Source organism: Pipistrellus hanaki (genome assembly GCF_964339955.1).
Source record: "Pipistrellus hanaki genome assembly, chromosome: 1".
Lineage (NCBI taxonomy): Eukaryota > Metazoa > Chordata > Mammalia > Chiroptera > Vespertilionidae > Pipistrellus > Pipistrellus hanaki.
Window position 1 is genome coordinate 27962706 of NC_140503.1, and position 22956 is coordinate 27985661.

General features: G+C 38.0%; 1 protein-coding gene across 5 annotated transcripts in view; it reads right to left on the minus strand.

The window, feature by feature from the left end:
- FUT8 (fucosyltransferase 8) overlaps positions 1-22956 on the minus strand; it is a 175245-nt gene that overhangs the window by 13243 nt on the left and 139046 nt on the right. For all 5 annotated transcript variants that reach the window (XM_084866731.1, XM_084866732.1, XM_084866730.1 and 2 more), the window contains one exon: positions 2625-2871. In XM_084866731.1, coding sequence (XP_084722857.1) covers positions 2625-2871 — 247 coding nt within the window. The remainder of the gene's footprint in view (positions 1-2624; positions 2872-22956) is intronic.

Sequence of the window (22956 nt, forward strand, 5' to 3'; positions counted from 1 at the left end):
CATTTCATTTAGTGTAACTCTTTCACCTGACAGTTAAGGAAACTGATGCTTCTGAAGACATTCTGGTGAACACATATAAGGCATTTCACCCTAGCCAGCTTAGCTCACTGGATAGAGCATTAGCCTGCGGACTGAAGGGTCCCAGATTCAATTCCAGCCAAGAGCACATGCCTGGGTTGCAGGCTCAATCCCCAGTAAGGGGCATGCAGGAGGCAGCCAGTCAATGATCTTCTCTCATCATTGATGTTTCTATCTCTCTCCCTTTCTCCCTTCCTCTCTGAATTCAAGAAATATATATATATTTTTAAAAAACAACATAAGGCGTTTTAACCCAAGTCTTCACAAAAGTACAAGTTATTAGTGTACCTGACTGATTTTCACTATTAGATATTAAGTTTTTTTATTTATTCACAATTCAACAAACAAAATGAATAAATGATAGGTAGATACAAAAATCTGTTTAATATTATGTCAGTAAAAACAAATTCATTTAATCTAATGTTTTGTTTATAACAAATGAGGAATGGGTAACAATTAATGAAGGCCCATAATGAGCAAGTAAGTTGCCTAAAGTCACATAAATTTGTTAGTGGTGTACGCTAGATGGGAGGCAGATTCCTAAGTCCTAGTGCACTCCTCTCTCATTACAGCATACCACCTCACTTGCAAATAACTTAGTTGTCTGTGCTACTTCAATTTTCTACACTTGGCCAACTCTCCATCTGATGGATGGTCCATGGAAAATTAATAAGGGTTGCTTTCTGGTATGTAAAACTACAGGATAGCCCAAGTTAAGAAGGTTCTGGAACTTTCGGCAGAGATTTTCTTTCCTTTCTTTTCTCACCTCTGAAATAATTATCTCTGCCCACTTCACAGGACTGTGTTACAGGATCAATGAGGTAATATAGTTGGAAGTATTCTGGTAATGTAAGTATTACAATGTTATCTTTCTCCATCTTTAAGATACAGTTCAAACACGGCAGCTGTGAAGCCTTTCCCGATCCAGACGGAAGTATGTTTCCCTTCCCTGACCTCTTTTAAGGCTTTTAATACTTCTCCTGTGGTATTTATCATGTTCTACCTCATATAATGTCAGTTATGTAAGTCTCTTATCCCACAGGCTAAAATGAACCAGAAGGAGCCATTTGAAAAAAAATTAATCGCTGCTCCCCACAGTAGCAGGTATTCAATATATGCTTTGCAAATAAGTGAGTGAATCAGCAATCTAATAAAAGAGTAATATGCTAATTAGACAGTGTCAACTGGACATCTGCCGGTCATTGGGTCTTCCTTCCAGACAAAGCCACAGTGGTGGGAGCCAAGGCAGAGGCAATTAGGGGCCACCAGGCTGACAGTCAAAGGGAGTAGGGGCTAGCAGGCAGGCAGGCGAGTGGTTAGAAGCCAGCAGTCCCAGATTGTGAGAGGGATGTCTGACTGCCGGGATCAGGCCTAAACCGATAATTGGGCATCCCCCAAGGGGTTCTGGATTGGAGAGGGTGCAGACTAGGCTGAGGAAAAACACCCCCACCTGCACGAATTTCATGCACCAGGCCTCTGTATATTAATATTAATCAATAGCTTACTTTATCACAAACAGCATAAGTAACAGAATACCATAGTGTAGTCTACAAGTCTATTTTCAGTATTAGTCTCTCTGAAAGGTAATAATATTTTACTGTGCATTTTCCTCCCAATCCTCTTTTAATCCTAATATTATCAAATTCATAATTTTAAGGGCAGGTATTTTAAGTTTAGTAGGAACTCTGTTTTACAGATGGAAAAATCAAAACACAATACTACTATTAGGGAAGTTGGCCCAGAAATAGAGAAAAGTCAGGACTATTACCCATGCCACCTAACTCCCAGTCCAGTATTCTTTTCATTGTGCAAAAAACATTTCCCCTAGTGTGAAGTCTGGCATCAGGACCTATGAAAACTCGTTTTCCCATAACTTTTTATTTGTGTGTATAGGGGCACACACTTGTCAGCAAATGCTCTTTTGGATATTTCTTACTCCAAAGATTTCCTGACATATCTCCGGTAACATAAGCACCATACTGAATACATATACATATTGTAACTTCTAAGTGGGTCAAGATTCATTTTAAATAATAATTTTAGCATTACCTTATAGTACAAATGATATCCTTATTCTCAAAATAGCTTCCAGGACAGAAAAGAAAACAGAACATCAAAATAGCAAAATAATCACCCGTGGCAATTAATGAAGCCTAAGAATAAGGTGAAATCAGAAAGCTATACATGTGACAGCTTCATCTCATGGCCTGTTTGGGTATGACACGATCATGTATAATATTCAAAATACTCCCAATAAAACGACACCTTGCTGGTTTCCCCTGGAGAGACAGCTAATTTCAGAAATATGGGCTTAATACATTTATCAAGTAAATAAATAAAACAAGGGTGACAAAGTACGATGACTCAGCCATTCTAAGTAAACAAAGGAAGACTAATCTCCCTGGGGCCTCAGGTGAACTTTAGAACCCGTTTTTTGAGTGGAGCAATGAAAATTAAACTATAGATTGTAAAGTTCCCAATATATGGTAAAGATATATATACCTGCTACTCCACATCCCTGTATGAGGAACAAATCAGATTCTCACCCAATGACTGGATGTTTGAAGCCAAGCTTCTTGGTGGCCTCTTCTATCTCCTTTTCCAGCCAAGGTTGTGGGCGGATCAAGTATTTGACAAACTGCGACACCCACCACACTGCAGGGTCACCATGAACCCGAACAAGTCGATCTGCAAGGTCTTCTGGTACAGCCAGGGGTAAGTATGGAGGACGAGGATGAAGACTGTCCACAATGGGGAGCTCGACCACCTGAACATCTTTGTCATTTATTTCACCTGAAAGAACATCAAAACATCATCATCACCACACTGCACTATTCATACAACTACTGCCATTTAACAAGAACTCACTTTGGGTGCTTTCATCTTCATAGCATCACTAGAGGAGTATAATTTTCACTTTACCAAGGAAGTTAAGTAACTTGCCCAACCTGTTAGTACTCAAGTGGCAGAGCTCAAGTTCACATTTGGGTTGGTGTGCCTCTCAAGTCCATAGCTTTTCTTTTCTACCATAATATGCTGCCAAAGCAACACCTCCACCCCAGATAAGAATGGTATCCAGAACTCAAAGCAGCTCATCAGAGAATAACCATATTGCCAGTGGACACAGCCACCCAGGCAAAGTTCTGTTTTTTATAATTGTTGTTGTGTTTTTTTTAAAATTAGACATAAGTATTCTTAAAACTTGCAGCTTGTCATTATAGCAAATGGCTCTTGCACTACTTTCATGACAGAGCAAATGATTCTGAAGATATACAATTATAAGCCAAGGATCCATATCTTTTTAAGAAAAAAATTAGATTATTCTAAAGTCTTTTTTATTCTTTGGCCAAAATAGGCCTATTATATTCAAGATTATGATAACAATAGAATCTGTGTTTACCTGGATATTGATTTAAAGTTACAATAGAGATTACATACTAATTTATATAGATAGTGATTAGTTTCAGAATCCAACTTCTACATGTCATTAATATTACTGTTCTATCAATATTATAATGAATGAGAAGAACTGAAATGTGATAGCCAGCATTACTAAAGTTTAATTTAACGAGAAGAACTGAAATGTAATAGCCAGCATTCCTAAAGTTTAATTTACATATTAAAGATCACATAATAATAACTAGAAGACACAAAGATACCAGGCAGAGAGATTTCATAAATATAAAATGTACTGAATTAAATTTTCATTAACAAAAAGTATTAACCTGAACATAAAAGATAACTCAAGTTAAGATGTTGTCAACCTATCTAATAAAAGAGTAATGTGCAAATTAACCATCACTCTGCTATACTCACAAGCCATGCTCACCAGATAATCAGGATTGAGTATGCAAATTAACCCAACCAAGATGGCTGTGGCCACAGAGAGAGCAGAGGATCCTACCAGGAGGCAAGAACGATTTTCATGCCCTGAGCCTCTAATTATGTATAATGAATTAGAATCACAGTTAACCATTAAACCATTAAAGAATGTACTTGTAGAGAATAACCTTAGAATACATTTAAAATGTATTCACCAGAATAAATATACTGGGTTTCTCCGGCAATGAAAGAAGCCAAGTTTCCCATATACCCTAGCCGGCCCAGGTCTCCACTCAAGGCTACAAAGTTTCAATAATAGAAGATAAAAAAATCCAAACAAAAATGGTGGCAGCCACAGAGCTGGAGAAAGCAGGAGGCTTGGGTTGGCCCTGGCAATGGAGGAAGCCAAGCTCCTGCAGCCCTGGCCTGCCTTGGCCTCTGCTACACAGTTTCAATTATAGAAGATAAATACAATAAATCCCAGATACCAGGGCCTCTGCTTAGGTCACGGGGGGGGCGGGGCGGGCATGGCCGGCCTGCAAACCACCACAGGACCCTCGCCCAGGCCACCTCATGCCCCAAGGGAACCCCCACCCTGATCCAGGACACCCTTCAGGGCAAACCAGCTGCCCCCACCTGTGCACCAAGCCTTTATCCCATCTAATAAGAGTAATATGCAAATTGACCATCACTCCAAACACAAAATGGCTGCCCCCATGTGGACACAAGATGGAAAGCAGGGGAGGGCAGTTGGGAGGACCAGGCCTGCAAGGGAGGGCAGTTGGGGGTGATCAAGCCTACAGGGGAGGACAGTTAGGGGTGGCCAGATCTGCAGGGGAGAGTAGTTAGGGGCAAAGAGGCTGGCAGGGGAGCAGCTAGGCATCAATCTGGCTGACATGGAAGTGGTGAGGGGGTAATCAGGCTGGCAGGCAGAAGCGGTTAGGGGCAATCAGGAAGGCAGGCAGGCAAGCAGTTGGGAGCTAGTAGTCCTGGATTATGAGAGGAATGTCCGACTGCACATTTAGGTCTGATCCTACTGGGAGGCAAGAACGATTTTCATGCACTGGGCCTCTAATTATGTATAATGAATTAGAATCACAGTTAATCACTAAACTATTAAAGAATGTACTTACAGAGACTAATCCTAGAATACATTTAAAATGTATTCACCAGAAGAAATACAGAATCCTCAAATTCTGTTTTTCTGCATTATGCAGAATGTTTTAAAATACATTACATAATCTGGCAATGAAATCACTCAAACCAACTGTATAGTTATTAGAAAGTCGGTGATATAACTAAGAATTAAAAACTTTTGGCTAATATTCTCTCTTTGATACGTACAACTCATTTCAGGATTCTTAGAACAAAGCTCTTGAAACAAGACATTTATTGCAAAAAAAAAAAGGCAATAAATAATTTTACCATCAGTATGGCAGTTTACCTAGAGTGCCAATTAAGAAAAAGTTGGGCAAGTTTATTATATGGGAAACTGTAACTAAGCATGTATAGAAAAAGAGTGAGCCACATTTTTAAAAATATATATTTTATTGATTTTTTACAGAGAGGAAGAGAGAGGGATAGAGAGTTAGAAACATCGATGAGAGAGAATCATCGATCAGCTGCCTCTTGCACACCCACTACTGGGGATGTGCCCGCAACCAAGGTACATGCCCTTGACGGGAATCGAACCCAGGACCTTTCAGTATGCAGGCCAACGGTCTATCAATTGCGCCAAACCACATTTTGAATTAAACTCTAATACTCTCCTAAAGGCCAAAAAAATCGGGGTACTTTCCCTGATGTGGAGATAAGAAAGTAATATATGAATCAGAAAAAAAATGAGGAAAGGAGAAAGGTAGTTCGTTTTATTAAAAAAAAAAAAAAAGGAAGACCCTAGCCTTTCATATATGACCATAAACAAAAGCAAAATTAGTAGGGCTACCTTCCTTTTGTAATTTTCTTCTCAGTAAAGTTAAATTGCCTTTACATGACTGCCCCAGGCATCAATTTCCTTACAGATAGCCTTATTGACAGCTTTCAGAAAGAAATGAAAACTATGCCTAGACCTTCAAGACAATTTTATTTTATTCTTTGTTCACTCATTCATTCAAATATTTGTTGAACACTACTATGTGGCAGACACTATACTAGGCAGAATATAGGGTGATGACTGGTTCTTGCCTCTATGATTTCCTGCTAAAAAATCTCACCCAGAACTAGAATGCTTTCAAACATCACCAAAAATCATATTATCAAAAAGATATCAATTCACTATTTAGTAAAATAATAAGAGAAAATGGTGTGTGTGTGTGTGTGTGTGTGTGTGTGTGTATATATATACATACACACACATACAGGCATAGTATCAAAGTTCAGCTTCCTCAATATGATATGTTCCAAAATGAAAGTAAATAACAGTACATTTTCTGTTAGAATGTCCCTTCTTTTACTTAGTTTACCACACAGCATTTTTTATCTTGAAATACACAAACGAAACAATTTAAATTGGGAATAGATCCTATAGATAATCTTATTTATTACTTCCTAAATTTTAGTCATTAAGTACCACCTTTATAGGTTTTATCATATCCATGTATCATCTGCACTAATGTTTTAAAAATTCACTTTTTAAAACTTAAAATGAATTTATTTTATAGATGGTAACTATAAATATAACTTCACTGAAAACAAAACCATGTTATTAAAATAAATACATATATATTAATAAAGGGCACGGTGCTCAAGCCAGATTTCTATTTTAAAAAAGGAGATTGTTAGTGAGATTTTAAGGGGTAATAATTGCTTTTCTCCTTACATATCCTATGTCTAAATCTAAATGAGACATGAGGAGAGGAATAAAATGGCAATCAAGATGTATCAACCTGATTACCAATAAGATGAATTAGAGAATGTGGATTTTTTATTTTCCTTTTCTTTCTATTTATGGTCTCATAGGTTTCCTAATAGTTCCTACCAAATCCTAAGCAAAATTTGTCAACCAAGCCCTACTTCACAGTGGAGGAGAAGGAATATGTGTTCTGAGAATGGGTCATGCCATGAGAGAAGCCAGTCACATTTGGCACCTCTGCCCTAGCTCACCAGTTGTATAGCATGTTACTTCCACTGCAAGTGGAAGGGAAATGAGGCAGTCACAAAGAGCAAATAAGCACGTCTGTACTTTCCCTTCTAAGGAATGGAATTTACTTCCCACATATGGAAATGCATGTGAAATGAAGGACTTACAGTACCTCTCTCCATCCACCTCTGTCCCCAAACAATTGTCCAGAGTTAAGGAACTACTACATGTATCGTGATACCAAATTGAGACTTTGTCTCTGACATACTAATCAATAAGACTGAGAAAGGGATAACTTTCTCAACTGTGATTCAATATTTATTTTAGTACTTTATCAGGAAACTGCCTGAGATTATCTCACATGCCACCTAAAATAATCTGTAGTAATCTGTTATAAATTTCAGAGTTTGGAAAACATAGATTTATTTAAACTCCCTCATTTTACAGAGGAAATAGACAAAGGCTAAATGAACTTCTCAAAGATAATACTAGTACAGCTAATAAATGGGCTAGCAACAGACACTAGAGCTAACTTCATTACTTAACATTATATTCTGCTTTCTGGAACACACACACACACACACACACACACACACACACACTCACACACACAGTTGTCATAAATCATATAATATTATATATGTATTTTTAAAATCACTTAAGTATGGCCCCTTTGATCAATCAAGAGTGCCCTGCTTCTCTTAAGACTTTACTGTTAAAAATAGTATTATATCAACCTTCCAGCAAGAGACTGATTTATATGTATAAGACATGCACAAGTAAGTCATACACTATTCATTAGTAAAGAATCAGTGCAAAGTAGCCTGGACATTACAAAATTGAGTGCCCAGTTCAACTGGAACGGACATGATCATTATTAATTATTTCAGGAACTCATTTTTAAGACTACCTCCTCTTGTTAATAATCCTGTTTTATAAAGTTATTTCTCTTTGCTCAGGGCAGGTGATACTCAAAAGGCTTGTTATACACAAATAGCTCTCTGCCAGGGCCACAGACAGCTCTTTGGAAGGAAGGATTTCCACAGTTGCATGCAAGTACTTCTACAGAAGCACCTTCCCTCCTAGTCAATTCCTAAGAGCCCCATTTAAAAGCATTACTCTGTCATCTTTCTATGTGACATAAGACAGACATACTGGCCCCAGAGCTAATCAATTAGTTATTACTCTATAGAAAGGGCTTCAGAAGCTTAGCATCCACCATAAATGAGCACGTTCTGCTATGACAAAATATGTTTCAAGAGTAGGGAAGATTTTGGCTCCCAGTCCATGAGATTTCTTCTGCAGTTACAGTCTTCTTTCTTCAGTTGCTACTAAGCAATGATATCACTGACTTGTGAGAGAAGCAGAACTCAGCAGGGGGAACTCTCCTGAAAATGGAACTCAGAGAGCTCAGAACTGTAGAGGCTGAGGTTTGAAATAGTGTTGCCAATTGAAAAAAATATCCAGTACGACATCACTATTTAGAACTTAAATTTCTCTTGTGGAGAGGAAGGGATTATTAGTAACATTTTGGAGATTATGAAACCAAGAAAGTTGTTTGCTTTCTGAACTCAACACTCATAAAGAGGTTTTCCTCAATCCTCCATTGGCCCAGACTTCCCCCAAATAGGAGGAGAGGGATAGAATGTTGTTGTTTTAAATATATTTATTGATTTTTAAAGAAAGGAAGGGAGAGGGGGAGAGAGAGACAGAGAAAGAAATGGAGAGAAGGAGGGAAAGAGGCAGGAAGGGAGAGAGAAATAGATGATAGATAGATAGATAGATAGATAGATAGATAAACATTGATTTGAGAGTGTAACATTGATTGTTTGCCTCCTGCACTCCTCCTTCAGGGATTGAGATCGCAACCTGGGTATGTGCCCTGGCTGGAAATTGAACAGACATCCTTTTTGTGCACATGGCCAACCAACTGAGCCACATAGGTGGAGAGTCAAGACAAGAATAAAATTGTAATTCCTTTCCTAATGGCTGACTTGAATGGTAATAGTTGCTAGGTGTCATAACACATAACAGCCATTTCAAGGACTATGCCAACTGCTGAGACACATGGCCCTATTTGAAGCTGGAGCAGGGAGAGCCAGCAAACAAAATATAACAAGGAAGCCCGGCTGGCATGGCTCAGTGGTTGACAATCGACCTATGAAGTAGGAGGTCCTGGTTCGATTTCCACTCATGGCACATGCCTGGGTTTCGAGTCCCCAGTGTGGGGTGTGCAGGAGACAGCCAATCAATTATTCTCTCTCATCATTGATGTCTCTCTCTCTCCCTTTCTCTCCCTCTCTGAAAGCAAAAATAATAATTTTTTAAAAAGAATATATAATAAGGTGAATGCTTATTTATATAGTACCTTGACTGTAGTGCATAGTGACTAAGAATATAGGCTTTGGAGTCACAAAAACTGGTGTTCAAATCCTCTATCATTAAGTTGTGTGACTTTGAATAGGTTATATCCATGGTCAACAAACTGAGGCTCATGAGCCACATGTGGCTCTTTGGCCCCTTGAGTGTGTCTCTTCCACAAAATACCATGGTCTGGGCGAGTCTATTTTGAAGAAGTGGTGTTAAAAGAAGTTTAAATTTAAAAAATTTTGTCTCTCAAAAGAAATTTCAATCGTTGTACTATTGATATTTGGCTCTGTTGACTAATGAGTTTGCCGACCACTGGGTTATATTTAACTTTGCCCCAGTTTCTTCTTATCTGGAAAATGGCATTGATAATAGCACCTTATTTATCATCAAAATGGGTTTAATAAAAGTATATTACTCCTTGAGTCATTTTAAGGTTGAGGTACTGTCTGAAGAAAGCTGAGCATGAAACCTAATGCATAATAATTGTGCATAATTCTCAAGAAGCTGGTTACAGTTTGATCTAGGAAGAAGTTATTTGCCAAAGTAACACAGCCCCTGAAAAAATACATAAAAGTGCCCCATATTTCAGTGAGTCAAAGATATATCCAAATATATTAGATATAAGAATATATGCCCAAAGTAAAATTTATTCATATTCTTTACCATAGTTAATAGAACAATGAGCAGCTATTTTTCAAAATATTTAACAAATGTTCAAACTGAAGAGCAGTGACTCCAAGCTATCTGAAAGTTCTGATAAAATTATCATCACTAACTTCACCTGACCCAAAATTCTTTTCTATACTAAAAGCACAGAATAGCAGTAAGTTGGCTAAACTAGTAACACTTCCAGTTCATATTATGGGGGGGGGGGGGGGGGGAGGGAGGGGGGAAGGTATCCTTAAGTTATACCTGGACTATCTGAACTTCTAGAATTTATATTTTCTTTAACTCTGTGTGGCCAAATATGATTCGGATTAAATTCTTACTAAACTCTACGAAACTAGTTAGAGGAGACAAAAGTAAAAGGAGAGCAAGACTGCAATCTAACTAGCTGTCATGAGATCTCTAGAGGCATGGGGGAGCTTTGTTGATTTTACTTGAACACAAATGATAGCCATTAAAAAAAAAAAATCACACAAATGTGCAAGGTCTGTTTTTTTTGGGTTTAACAATGATAACATTAATATTTATACCCTCATTTAATGACCGATCTCTGTTCTCATTTGAAATATGGAGAAAAGATATACTATTAAAACTTGAACATCTGTTAGACTTTTTGTTTTTCAACCACTGCAGCTGATCTCTTCTTGAACTTGAAGGAGCAACTGCTGCCTGGCATATGAATTCCATCACCACTCTACTTAAGCAACAACTCAAAAGACTGTTATTCCTGCCAGTTTGAAGCCTCAACCAACTGAGTGAAAGTTTTAAATTCAATCATATGAAACACAGTGCAGTGTTAGCAACATTCTTAAGAATTAGCATATCACCCGATGGGAATAATTGTGCAGCATTCTTATGAAGTGCTTGCTGCTTTTACTAGAAAGAGAAATGTCTTGCAAAGGCAACTAGACTCATGGTTTCACTGACCTCAATGAGATTCTGACAAACTGAATTCTGGAAAGGGGACTAAAAGAACAGCTAATGGAAAATATGTGGTATCTTAGTGAGTTATGCAGACGAGGATAAGGCAAGCAGGACAGGGTCAAAAGTAAAAAGATCAGAGACTTTTGCTTGCCTAACTCCACTAAACAGAAGGCTCCCTGAAGTCATTCTTAATGTTTCTGAAACAAATTTAGTCATTTAACTTTTATATACATATACTAGTATGTTACTTTGCCAAATGGTTTCATATGGTCCACAGGCAGCTTGCTCATAAAGAGAATACTATCAACAGTTTCTTTGATTATTTAGATTGCATAGGCCCTAAGAACTCCATGGCTAGAGGTTTAGGGGATATTTGTTTTGTTTGTTTGTTTGTTTGTTTGTGTTTTAATAATTTAGTCTTTTCTTCTAACTTAGTACCTTCTTCCAACCCAAAGGATCCTAAAGAATCCTAGACTAGCCTAAACCAGTTTGGCTCAGTGGATAGCACGTAGGCTTGCGGACTGAAAGGTCCCAGGTTCGATTCCGGTCAAGGGCATGTACCTTGGTTGTGGGCACATCCCCAGTAGAGGGTGTGCAAGAGGCAGCTGATCGATGATTCTCTCTCATTGATGTTTCTAGCTCTCTGTCCCTCTCTCTTCCTCTCTGTAAAAAATCAATTTTATATATATATATATATATATATATATATATATATATATATATATATATATTTTTATTTTTTTTTAAGAATCCTAGAAAAGCTTTTCTTATTGGCAAGAAACAAGAGAGTAGAGAGGAGTGGAAAGAAAGATAGGCTTTATTTCATCAAATTACTGAAGAGCTAAACCCCAACCTCTCTTACCCCCTCTTGTGAAAAATCACAATCCCACTTTCATATTCCTCTCATCTCTTCATCACATGTGATATCTCCTGAAAGAAATACCAGGAGGGAGGACCTCACAGCAATAATGACCTTTTAATTCCTTGAAAATCCCTGAAAGACGTGACTGGTGAGCAGCTGTGCCATCAAGATCTCACAGGGCAGATCAGTCACTAGGCATATGCTGCGTTCCCTATTGCTTTGGGGGAATTTTACAGCTGCCACTGTGATTAGCACATAGCTGGAGAGCTGGAATGCAACATTTCGTGTTAGATTTATATTACTTGTAATTTCTCTGGTAAGTTACGATCCAATTATGGTAAATCAGGAAGGCCTAATTTGGGTTTCCTGATGAGAGCATAAAGGTCAATCCTAGTATCTTAAGATACAAGAATTATCACTAGAAAATCTGGCTATACCATGAGAAGAAAAAAAAAGATACAGAGTCATATTGGAAAAAGGAAATAACAAAACAGTTAAGACTTGTGGGATTTCAGGAGAAAAGACAATCAATTGCAGCACCTTGTACAGCGTTATGCAAAATGCTGATAAAACAGACAAGCATCTCGGCCTACTAACGCAGGGACTGGAGCAGCAATCTCCCTCATACTGCGTGCAAAACCAATCCACAAAGTGTCAGCAGCTCCAAGGGTCACCTGCCACCATTCCCATCTTTAACTCTCCCTGCCTCCTCAAACTGCAGAATACGTCTTTTCTCCCAGCTGCCTTCTGCTCCATCACGAAAGAAAGAAGATGAGCAGTAGGGGATGGCTTTATGTGCATGCTACTGCTCCTATTGTCACTGCTGCTGCCAATCAGGTAAAAGTCACCTGACCCTCCCCTTCTCCTCTTCTGAGCTGTTACCTAACTATTATATAAAGAGAGCTAATACTTGACAATCTATAGCCTCTGGAGGCATAGCTCAGATAAATACTGTAAAGACATTGCTCAAAAAGTGCCTCTATTTTACCCTTTTTGGTTAAACTGGGGGAAGAGCAGGGGATATCCATAAAAAAAGAAAAAGATCTTTGAGGCAAAAGACATGAAACCTTACCTAACAGAGCATGGGAAGGAGAAGAATGTGAAGGGGTAAGAAATGTAGCAAATGGTAAGGAGATGTGGGAGATGAGGAGACATAGTCTTTTGCTTGTTATTGCTTAAAAATTTTAATACTTTGTACAGATTTGATACTTTACACTATGGTTCCCATGACATTTTAAGTTGATGCTTAAAACAGAGAAAGTATCACCCCAACCTTCTTTAGAACCTTCACCAAAATTTGCAAAAAAATTTCCGTCACCACCTTGCCAAGAAGGTTATCTACTATTCCTCATCATATACAACATCTTTTTAGATGTTTATCTATCAACAGGCTACGGATTCTTACCTGGTAGATCTCCAAATCAGAAGCCATCATTTTACAGTAATTTTATTTTCACCCCAAATCATAAAATCCTGGGCATGGATGAAGGTCCAGAGTCTGTTCCTTCCAAGTATTTTACTCCTCTATGGCCCATGCTATAAGCCACTTCTAAAATAGTTCCTGCATCCACCCTGTCCTAGTCCCACCTCCCTATCGCAACTTTAAGAACATTTACTGAACACTACATGCCAGGTACTACATTAAACATTTTCTATATATTTTCTAATTAACCCACAAAGTCATGATGAGGTGAGTATTCTCTTACCCTATTCAAGATGAAGTTAAGTAATCTTTTCAAGGTCTCCCAGCTAACAGTCAAAAACAGGAGTTGAACCCAGACATTATGACTCCAGAATTTGAAGTGTTATTCATCCTTACTCTATTACTTTAAAGTTTCAGAAGAAGCCAAAATCTAGATCACTCTACAATATGCAATAGATTTAGGAATTTAATATTAAGTAAAGGACATAAACTTCAAGTGTTGAGCATACATGACCATATAAACCAATTAGTTAACTGTGAATTGTGGCTTAACAAAACAATTTTATTCACTGTCATTTTGGGTTTGTACTGAAATCCCAGAAGAAACAACAATAGAAGCTAAAGCAGCTTATCTCAATTTTAAATTATTTGTATGAAACAATTTGGGTTCTTTTTAGTCAACTTAAAGCTCATGGTTAAGAGTGAATAATACCTTCAGAACTTCAGAATGTGAATTAAAACCAACCTATGACAGGCTTATTTCCTAATAATTTATAATAAGCTTTTCATGAAGAAGAAACAGCCTACTTCAGAACAAAGGATCTGGAAGCAACGTTATCATAAAGAGGTTTATTAAGCTTATAACCACTTACCCTATTATCTATTTACATACTTATTTTCAACTATAAACATTAAAGGAAGAGTATTTTGTAATCTAAAGTACTTTTATCATTAAAAATTATTTCCTCCTTTAATTTGCTCAGTGGTATATTTAGGAATAAAAAAAATAAATTTCAATTTCTTCATAAAAATTTTAAAAATTAAAGTACTCCTGCCAGGCCAGTGCTGCTCAGTGGTTGAACATTGACCTATAAACTAGGAGGTCATGGCTCGATTCCCAGTCAAGGTACATGCCTGGGTTGTGGACTTGATCCCCAATCATGAGTGGGGCATGCAGAAGGCAGCCGATCAATGTATCTCTCTCATCACTGGTGTTACTATTTCTCTCTCCCTCTCTCCAAAATCAATAAAAACATATATTTTTTTTAAAAATTAAAGTACTCCTGATAGATGATATGATCCCAAATTCAGGATATAATAACTGATGGCACCTAAAATGGATCATACAATAAATATAAATATTTTATATTTTCCAAAACAAATTTTAGCCTTATTATAATCATTAGCTTTATTCACATCAGTGGAACTTTAAAAATCTTAAAAATGCTAAGTGAAATAAGCCAGTCAGAGAAAGACAAGTACCATATGATTTCACTCTTATGTGAAATCTAATTAATAAAATAAACTAGTAAACAAAATAGAAACAGACTCATAGATGCAGAGAACAGACTGACAACTGTCAGAGGGGAGGGGGCTGCTGAGGTGGGTAAAAAAGTGAAGGGAATAAGCAAAAAACAAAAACCTCACTGGTACAGACAACAGTATGATGATTACCAGAGGGGAGGATGGAGGGAGACAGAAGAGGGCATGGGATTTAAATGGTGATGAAAGGAGACTTGAACTGGGTTGGTGAATATACAATACAATATACAGATGATGTGTTATAGAATTGTATACCTGAAATCTATATAATTTTATTAACCAATGTCACCTCAATAAATTCCACTAAAATAGATAGATAGATAGATAGATAGATAGATAGATATCAGAGAAAGGACTTTTAGAGGTAATACAAAGTAATTAAGTTAATTTAATAGGTTAAATTGAACATACTTGAATGGGGATTATTATAATTGTGTTTATCTATATATATAAAACTCTAATACGCAAATAGACCGAAAAGCAGAACCATTGAACAACTGGTTGCTATGACATGCACTGACCACCAGGGGATATGTGTGGAACACGGTGGGCTTTGGCAGCAGGCGGGATGGTGGAGCAGGAAAGCAGGCGCACCAGACCAAAGTGGGGCGCCGGTCACTGTCATCAGGGTGAGGCTCTGGTGGTTACTGAAAATTCTTTGTTACTGTGCAGAGTGGTCCCGCTGAGACCTGCTGCCAATGTCAGCCTCACACCTGCTTCAGGCGTGGGAGCCACTGCTTGCACCTGCTGCTGGTACCCGGCACCAGCCCGTCTCTTGGGTGTGTCAGCAGGTGCAAGCGGTGCTGCCGGCCCCAATTGCCCTGAGGGCTTCTCCACCTCCCCCTTGCTTCTGAGGGGCAATTGGGGCAGCAGCCACTGCTTGCACCCACTGACAGCACCCGGCCCCCATTCAGACCTGCTTCTGGCACTGGCCCCAATTGCTCTGCACTTTCAGTGGGTGTGAGCAGGGCAGGTGCCATCAGTGCTTGGGAGCAGCAGCGGTGGGAACAGGGCTGCCAGCAAACAGGGGACCAAGGGTCATGGTGGGAGGGGCCTGAAAGGGCCATGGAGGATGGGCTGAGACCCACCCCTGTGCCCGCCGCAGCATCACGGCCCACAGTTCCTTTTAAGGTGCACAGATTTGTGCACTGGGCCTCTAGTATCTCAATAAATTTGTGCAATTCAGCTACTACATCTCAAGAATAAAGAGACATAATATTACTTAAGAAGAAGGAGATCTTCCAAATGACAATAGGACAATTCTCTTCTATATAAAAAGATGACAGTCAAAAGTAGATATGTTAAAAACCTGTCAAACCATGAAGGATTTAGACATGGCGTCCAAGAATGTGTTTACCAAATCTTAGAATTAGGAACCTTTCATTGGTGCTTGAAAAAAGTAGTTTAAGAAAAAAAATTAAGTCTAATTTCATACTATAAGTAGGATACTCATACAATTCATTATTCCAAGCAAAGATAAAAGCCAGAAATGATATGTTTGGGGGGAAACATGAATGTTTAGACTTTGGCACTAGAATGGCAACTATAACTCTCACAAAATGTCACTAAGAATCACTGTTAAATCAGGATATTGAACTAAATGAATCAGTGATGTGACCCAAAATGCCATTCTTAGGCTTCAGTGCACAAAAAGACTGTTACATTTTGGCTCTAAAGAATGTTTTTTTTGTGTGTGTAGCAACCAACTATTTTGTCTTTTTCTTGCAGTACAAAGTTAAGAGGATAAGGGGTGTGTGTGTGTGTGTGTATGGAGAGAAAAAAAGAGAGAGAGAGAGAGAGAGAGAGAGAGAGAGAGAGAGAGAGAGAGAGAGAGAGAGAGAGAGAGAGGGAGGGAGGGAGAGAGGGAGAGAGAGGTGGTTACATGATACACAGAGGACAGCAAGGGCTCTATTCCCCAAATGGATGCTACTAGATGCTGTGGGAAGTTAATAACTAGTATATAACAAAATTTTGGCTTTCAGAGATTTAAAATTTTAGGATTTCAACTCTTAGAAAATAGCGTAATTTTAAGAACCATGCATGCATGTACTATCACTGCATTTACCAAACTGTATTATAATAATTATGTTTTTGTTTATATCTGTCTCCTACTCAAGTTTGAAATGAGGATGTAAACCTTAAACTATTCATCTTGTTGCGTCAGAAACACAACTATCCCAGGCACATAGAAAGCACAAAATAAGTGTTTAACTAAATAAATAAATTTAATATATTAAGTATTATAATTAGCATGGATGCCACCATCTCCTGTAGGAAATAATCATTCAGTCAGTAGATGAGCCCACCACTCAGCATTACAACCACAATGTTAAGGGTAAATTTTGAGATTTGAGACTATCATCAGTTTTACTGCCTTAAGATACAAAATATGAATAAAAGTATTACATAAATACAGCTTAGCAAGTAATAATGTATCATTTCCATGTATGTATTACCTAAGAAACTAGAAAAAATTCTTAAATAAAGGCAGTACCTAACTAGCATACAACTCAGAAAGATGATTATATTCTTGCTTTGTTTTTTTGGTTCTTTTTTTGTTATGATTTCATTGTACACTTTTCCAGGGAGCTGAATCTAGGTTTCCAAGACAAAAGAATTATCTTTGGGTTACAAATACGAATATACTTTAGTTATTAAATATCAGAATTTATAGTTAATTTTTACATGGTGTACTGAGCCTGATGAAACTGAAAATTATGCTGGGCATGTTTTATTTATTGCTAGAACAAAGTTTATCCTTCCTTTCAGAATTTTATTTGTTTCACATTATAGTATATTAACTTAAAATAAATAATGAAAATAATTTATAAGAATATCACTAAGGATATTTATATAACATAATATACAAAAATGTTATTTAAAACTAATATTCTCATATCCCTTGTTATTGCTGTTTGTGATCATTATTATAATTATAATAAAACATATTGTATTTTTTCATTTTCAGATTAATTTTCACATATTAGCTCAGTATATTTGCAACAGACATCTCTGTAAGACCTGCCTTCAAGGAAAACTGTTTTACCAGAGCCTAACCTACTGAAGAGGTTTTACCAAACCCTAGCAATCTGGGAGAAGGCATATACCAACCTCAGGTTTTCTAAAAGACAGACCCCTAATACTTCCCTTCCCACATACTCTATCACCTTATCAATATAGGCTACTGAGTAGTAACAAAGGAGTACAGCTAAAAGAACTGCCTATTTAAAAAATCTTCAAGAAAATCTAAAAACAACAGTGCAATAAAAAAGATACTAAAAGAAAACTTAGCATCTGACACCACGGTTAGAGCTATCAGTTAACACAGCCTACCTCCTAGCCAGATAAAAATAAATGTGAAAATAAAGGCCTATCTACTTCAGTTTCTTCTTAGCAGATACAGCAAGTCCAGCTTTCAACAACAAAATTACAAGATATGCTAAATGATAAATAAAAAAAATAGATTGAAGGAACAAAGCAACCATTAGATCCAGTCTCAAATATGGCAGATATTTTGGAATTAACAGTCTGGGAATTGAAAAGAACTATGATTAATATGAAAAGTGGAAAATATGCAACAAAAGATGAGTAAGGAAAAGAGATGGACACTCTACTAAAGAATCAAAACTAAGTGCTAGAAATAAAAAAACACTGTAACAGAAATGAAGAATGCCTTTGATGGACTTATCAGTAGGCTAAACATGACCAAGGAAAGAATCAGTATCAACATATCTGCTAAAGGATTTATATTCAAATATAAAAAGATCTCTTAAAACTCAACAATAAGAAAACAAAGAACCCTATTGTAATGTGGCAAAAGATGAACAGACAACTCACCAATTCATACAGACAGTGAATAAGCTTATGATGATTAACATTATAGATCATTAGCACATTACAAATTAAAACAGGATACAGCTACATGCCTATTAGAATGGCTAAAACCTAAAACACTGAGTGGCAACATGGAATGCTGGGAAGGATATTGAGCAACAGGAACTTTCATTCATTGCTGATGCAAATGCAAAATGGTATAGCTATTATTATGAACTGAATATTTGTATCCTTCCCAAATTTTTATGTGGAACTCTAATCCCCCATGTGATGCCATTGGGAGGAGGGGCCTTTGGAAGGTAATTAGGTTGAGCTGAGGTCATGATGGGCATAGTGCCCTTAAAGAGGAAGAGATTCCAGAGCTTCCTCACTCTCTCAAGTGTGGATACAGCAAGAGGCATCCTGCAAGCCAGGAAAGGCACTCACCAAGAACCGAACCTGCTGGCACTCTCATTTTGAACTTCTAGCCTCTAGAACTGAAAAATAATGCCTGTTAAGCCATCCAGTGTATGGCAGCCCAAGCGGACTAGGACAGCCCCTTTGGAGGACAGTTTGGCAATTTCTTATATAGCTAAACATAATCTTCCCATAAAACCCAGCAATCACCTCTTAAGGATTAACGGAAATGAGTTGAAAACATATGTTCATGCAAAAACATTAATGTTTATACCAGTTTTTATTCATAATTGCTAAAAACTGGAAGCAACCAAGATGTCCCTCAATAGGTAAATGGTTACACAAACTGTGACACATCCATAAGACTCAATATTATTCAGCAATAAAAGGAAATGAGCTGTCAAGCCAGAGTAAGACACAGAGGAACTTTTTTTTTTTTTAAAGCAGTCAGTCAAAAAAGATTTCATAATGCATGATTTGAACTATATGACATTTTGGAAAATGCAAAATTATGGAGACAAAAAAAAGATTAGTGATTGCTACAGGTAGAGGGAAGCAGAAAGTTAATAGGGGTGAACACAGGAGAATTTTAGTGCTGTGAAACTATACTGTATGATTATGTAATGGTGGACACTTAAAATTATGTATTTGGCAAAACCCTTAGGACTATGTAACACAAAGACTGAATCCTAGTGGTAAACTATGGACTTTAGTTAATAATAATGAATCAATATCAGTTCATTAATTGTAACAAATGTACCACACTAATGAAAATGTTAATAATAGGGGGACTGGGTCATAGAGAAGGAGGGGAGAAGGAAGAAGAGGAGGAGGGAGCATATGAGCATATGGTAACACTGTTCTCTCTTTTCTTAAATTTTTATTTCCTGATTTTGAGAGAGAGAGAAGAAAAACAAACAAACAAACAAACAAAAACAAGGATCTGCTGTTTCTCTTATTTATGCCTTGATTGGTTTAGTCTTATCTGTGCCCTGAGGGGGAAATCAAACTAGCAACCTTGGCATATCAGGACAACACTCTAACCAACTTAGCTACCTGGCCAGGGCACACTGTACTTTCTAATAAATTTTTCTGTGAATCTAGCATTGCTCTAAGAAATAAAGCATATTAATTAAAAAATACATGCATTCAAAAAAAAACTTAATAGACATACACATATATTTAAAGTATTTTTATTTTCTTTGTTACATTTTCTACACTTTTTGGTTATTTTTAGCAATAGGTAGTCATTGTTTTATATCTTTAAAAAAAATACCTTAAAATAATTATGCCAAACAGAATGACAATATGATCCAGATGAAATTAAATCTGGAAACTTGTGATCTCTGACACCACTGTCTAGTTAATACATCTGTAATCCTTCTTTTCTTGTCATACATTAATTAAATATCATGCTATCCACCCTACAGAGTTATTTTGTAGGACAGTCTTTAAAATTTTTGAAAAAATACCATAGAAACTTGTAAAAATTATTAATAATGGCAAAAGATAAGGTGTTTCCTTTGACCAAAGAGGGAGCTAGGCCAAGAAAGGGTTCCAATGAAACCTTTAACCAACCAACAAAGGCCAAGTTGATCACAAATTAGAAACACAAAGAGAGTTTTCTATGGAATCAAAGGGTTTTTCAGTCCAACTATAAGGCTACTAGTATTTGGAAAAATAGCTTACATTCAATAGAGCATGAGTCACAGGTTACCTGATACCTCTTCCCCTGGTAAGAAACTTGTTCTATCTGAATGTATTTAATTTCTACTTCAATGTAGATATTTTTAAGTACACAACTGTAAGAGTTTTCTGGTCAATATTGATATGAAGACCTTAATTCGACATATTTCTTTTTTAAAAAATATATTTTATTGATTTTTCACAAAGAGGAAGAGAGAGGGATAGAGTCTAGTTAGAAACATCGATGAGAGAGAATCATCGATCAGCTGCCTCTTGCACACCCCCTATTGGGGATGTGCCCACAACCAAGGTAGATGCCCTTGACTGGAATCGAACCCAAGACCTTCTAGTCCGCAGGCCGATGCTCTCCACTGAGCCAAACCAGTTTTTCGGCCTTAATTCGATATAAATGGAAGTATAGCCTTTATAAAATCCTCTTTCTTTTATGGCAAACAGATACATTAAATTTGCCCTCATAACAGTTTCTTACTCTTTGCTAATTGGTGGAATTTTAGGGCTTAAAAGAAATCAAAGTGACATATGAAGCCTCTTTCCTTATATATTATCTCCAAATTGTTGTTAACAAAATAAAAACTCTTAAAATTAATAAATCCCATCTAACAAAAGAGTAATATGCAAATTGACTATACCTCTGTTACACCCACCAGCCATGCCACCAGCCACCCAGGAGTGTGTATGAAAATTAACCCAACCAAGATGGCTGTGGCCACAGAGTGAGCAAGAGGCTTGTGTTTTCCCAGCAATGGAGGAAGCCAAGCTTCCCGCACACACTAGCCAGCCTTGGACTCCAAGCAAGGCTGCAAAGTTTCAATTATAGAAGATAAATAAATCCCAACAAAAATGGCAGCAGTCATGGAGCTGGAGAGAGCAGGAAGTAGGCTTAGGTTTTCCCGGCGATGGAGGAGGCCAAGCTTTCTGCCTGCCCTAACCTCCACTCAAGGCTGCAAAGTTTCAATTGTAGAAGATAAATAAATCCCAGATACCAGGGCCTCCGCTTGGGTCGCCGGGGGGCATGGCCAACCTACAAACCACCACAGGCCCCTTGCCCAGGCCGCCCCATGCCCCAAGGGAACCCCCACCCTGACCTGGGACACCCTTCAGGGAAAACCAGCCGTTCCCCACCCATGCACCAGGCCTCTAACCTATCTAATAAAAGAGTAATTTGCAAATTGACCATCACTCCAACACACTAGATGGCTGTCCACATATGGACACAAGATGGCCACCACAAGATGGCCAGCAGGGGAGGGCAGTTGGGAGGGACCAGACCTTGCAAGGGAGGGCAGTTCGGGGTGATCAAACCTGCAGGGGAGGGCAGTTAGGGGTGAACAGGCTGACAGAGGAGGGAAGTTGGGGGCGACAAGGCCTGCAGGGAAGGGCAGTTGGGAGGGACCCAGGCCTTCACAGGAGAGCAGTTGGGGGGAACTAGACTGCAGGGGAGGAAAGTTAGGGGCAATTAGGCTGGCAGGGGAGCAGTAAGGCATCAATCAGGCTGGCAGGGGAGTGATTAGGGAGTGATCAGGCTGGCAGGCAGAAGCAGTTAGGGGCAATCAGGAAGGGAGGCAGGTGAGCAGTTGGGAGCCAGCAGTCCTGGATTGTGAGTAGGATGTCTGACTAGGTCCAATCCCACCAGTTGGACATCCCTTGAGGGGTCCCAGATTGGAGAGGGTGCAGACTGGGCTGAGGGACACACACACACACCTATGCATGAATTTCGTGCACCGGGCTTCTAGTTAATACAATATTTATTGAAATGGCTTTCATGTAATAATATCTCATATCCTTAATAGGCCTCAAACTTTCACTTAAGCCCATATAAGTAGTGATCAGATTCCAACATAATGATATGTGCTTTCTTTCATTCTAGCATGACATGGCACAGAAATACACTTCATATTGAACTAAAAAAAAAAAAAAAAAAAAAAAAAAAAGGCTCCAAGAATAGGTGTCTCAGGCTAGATTCAGGGCATAAGTGAGATTTCTGTTAGGGGATGATAAGAAAACATTTACAATTTTAATTGAAGAATGCCAAGCACCAGAGGCAAATAGCATGCAATTTTTAAAATGCTAAATAAAGCCAGCTGTCAAAAAGGGCAAGCTTGCTGGTGGTTAAAGCTATACGCCATCATGCAACAAAACACTATTTCTTGAGGTGTGTTTTATTCATGGACTGTAGCCTCTGCACATCATATCAATAACCTGGGTCAAGTTACCATAGCATGGGCATAAAACTATTCAAAATGAAGAAATTAT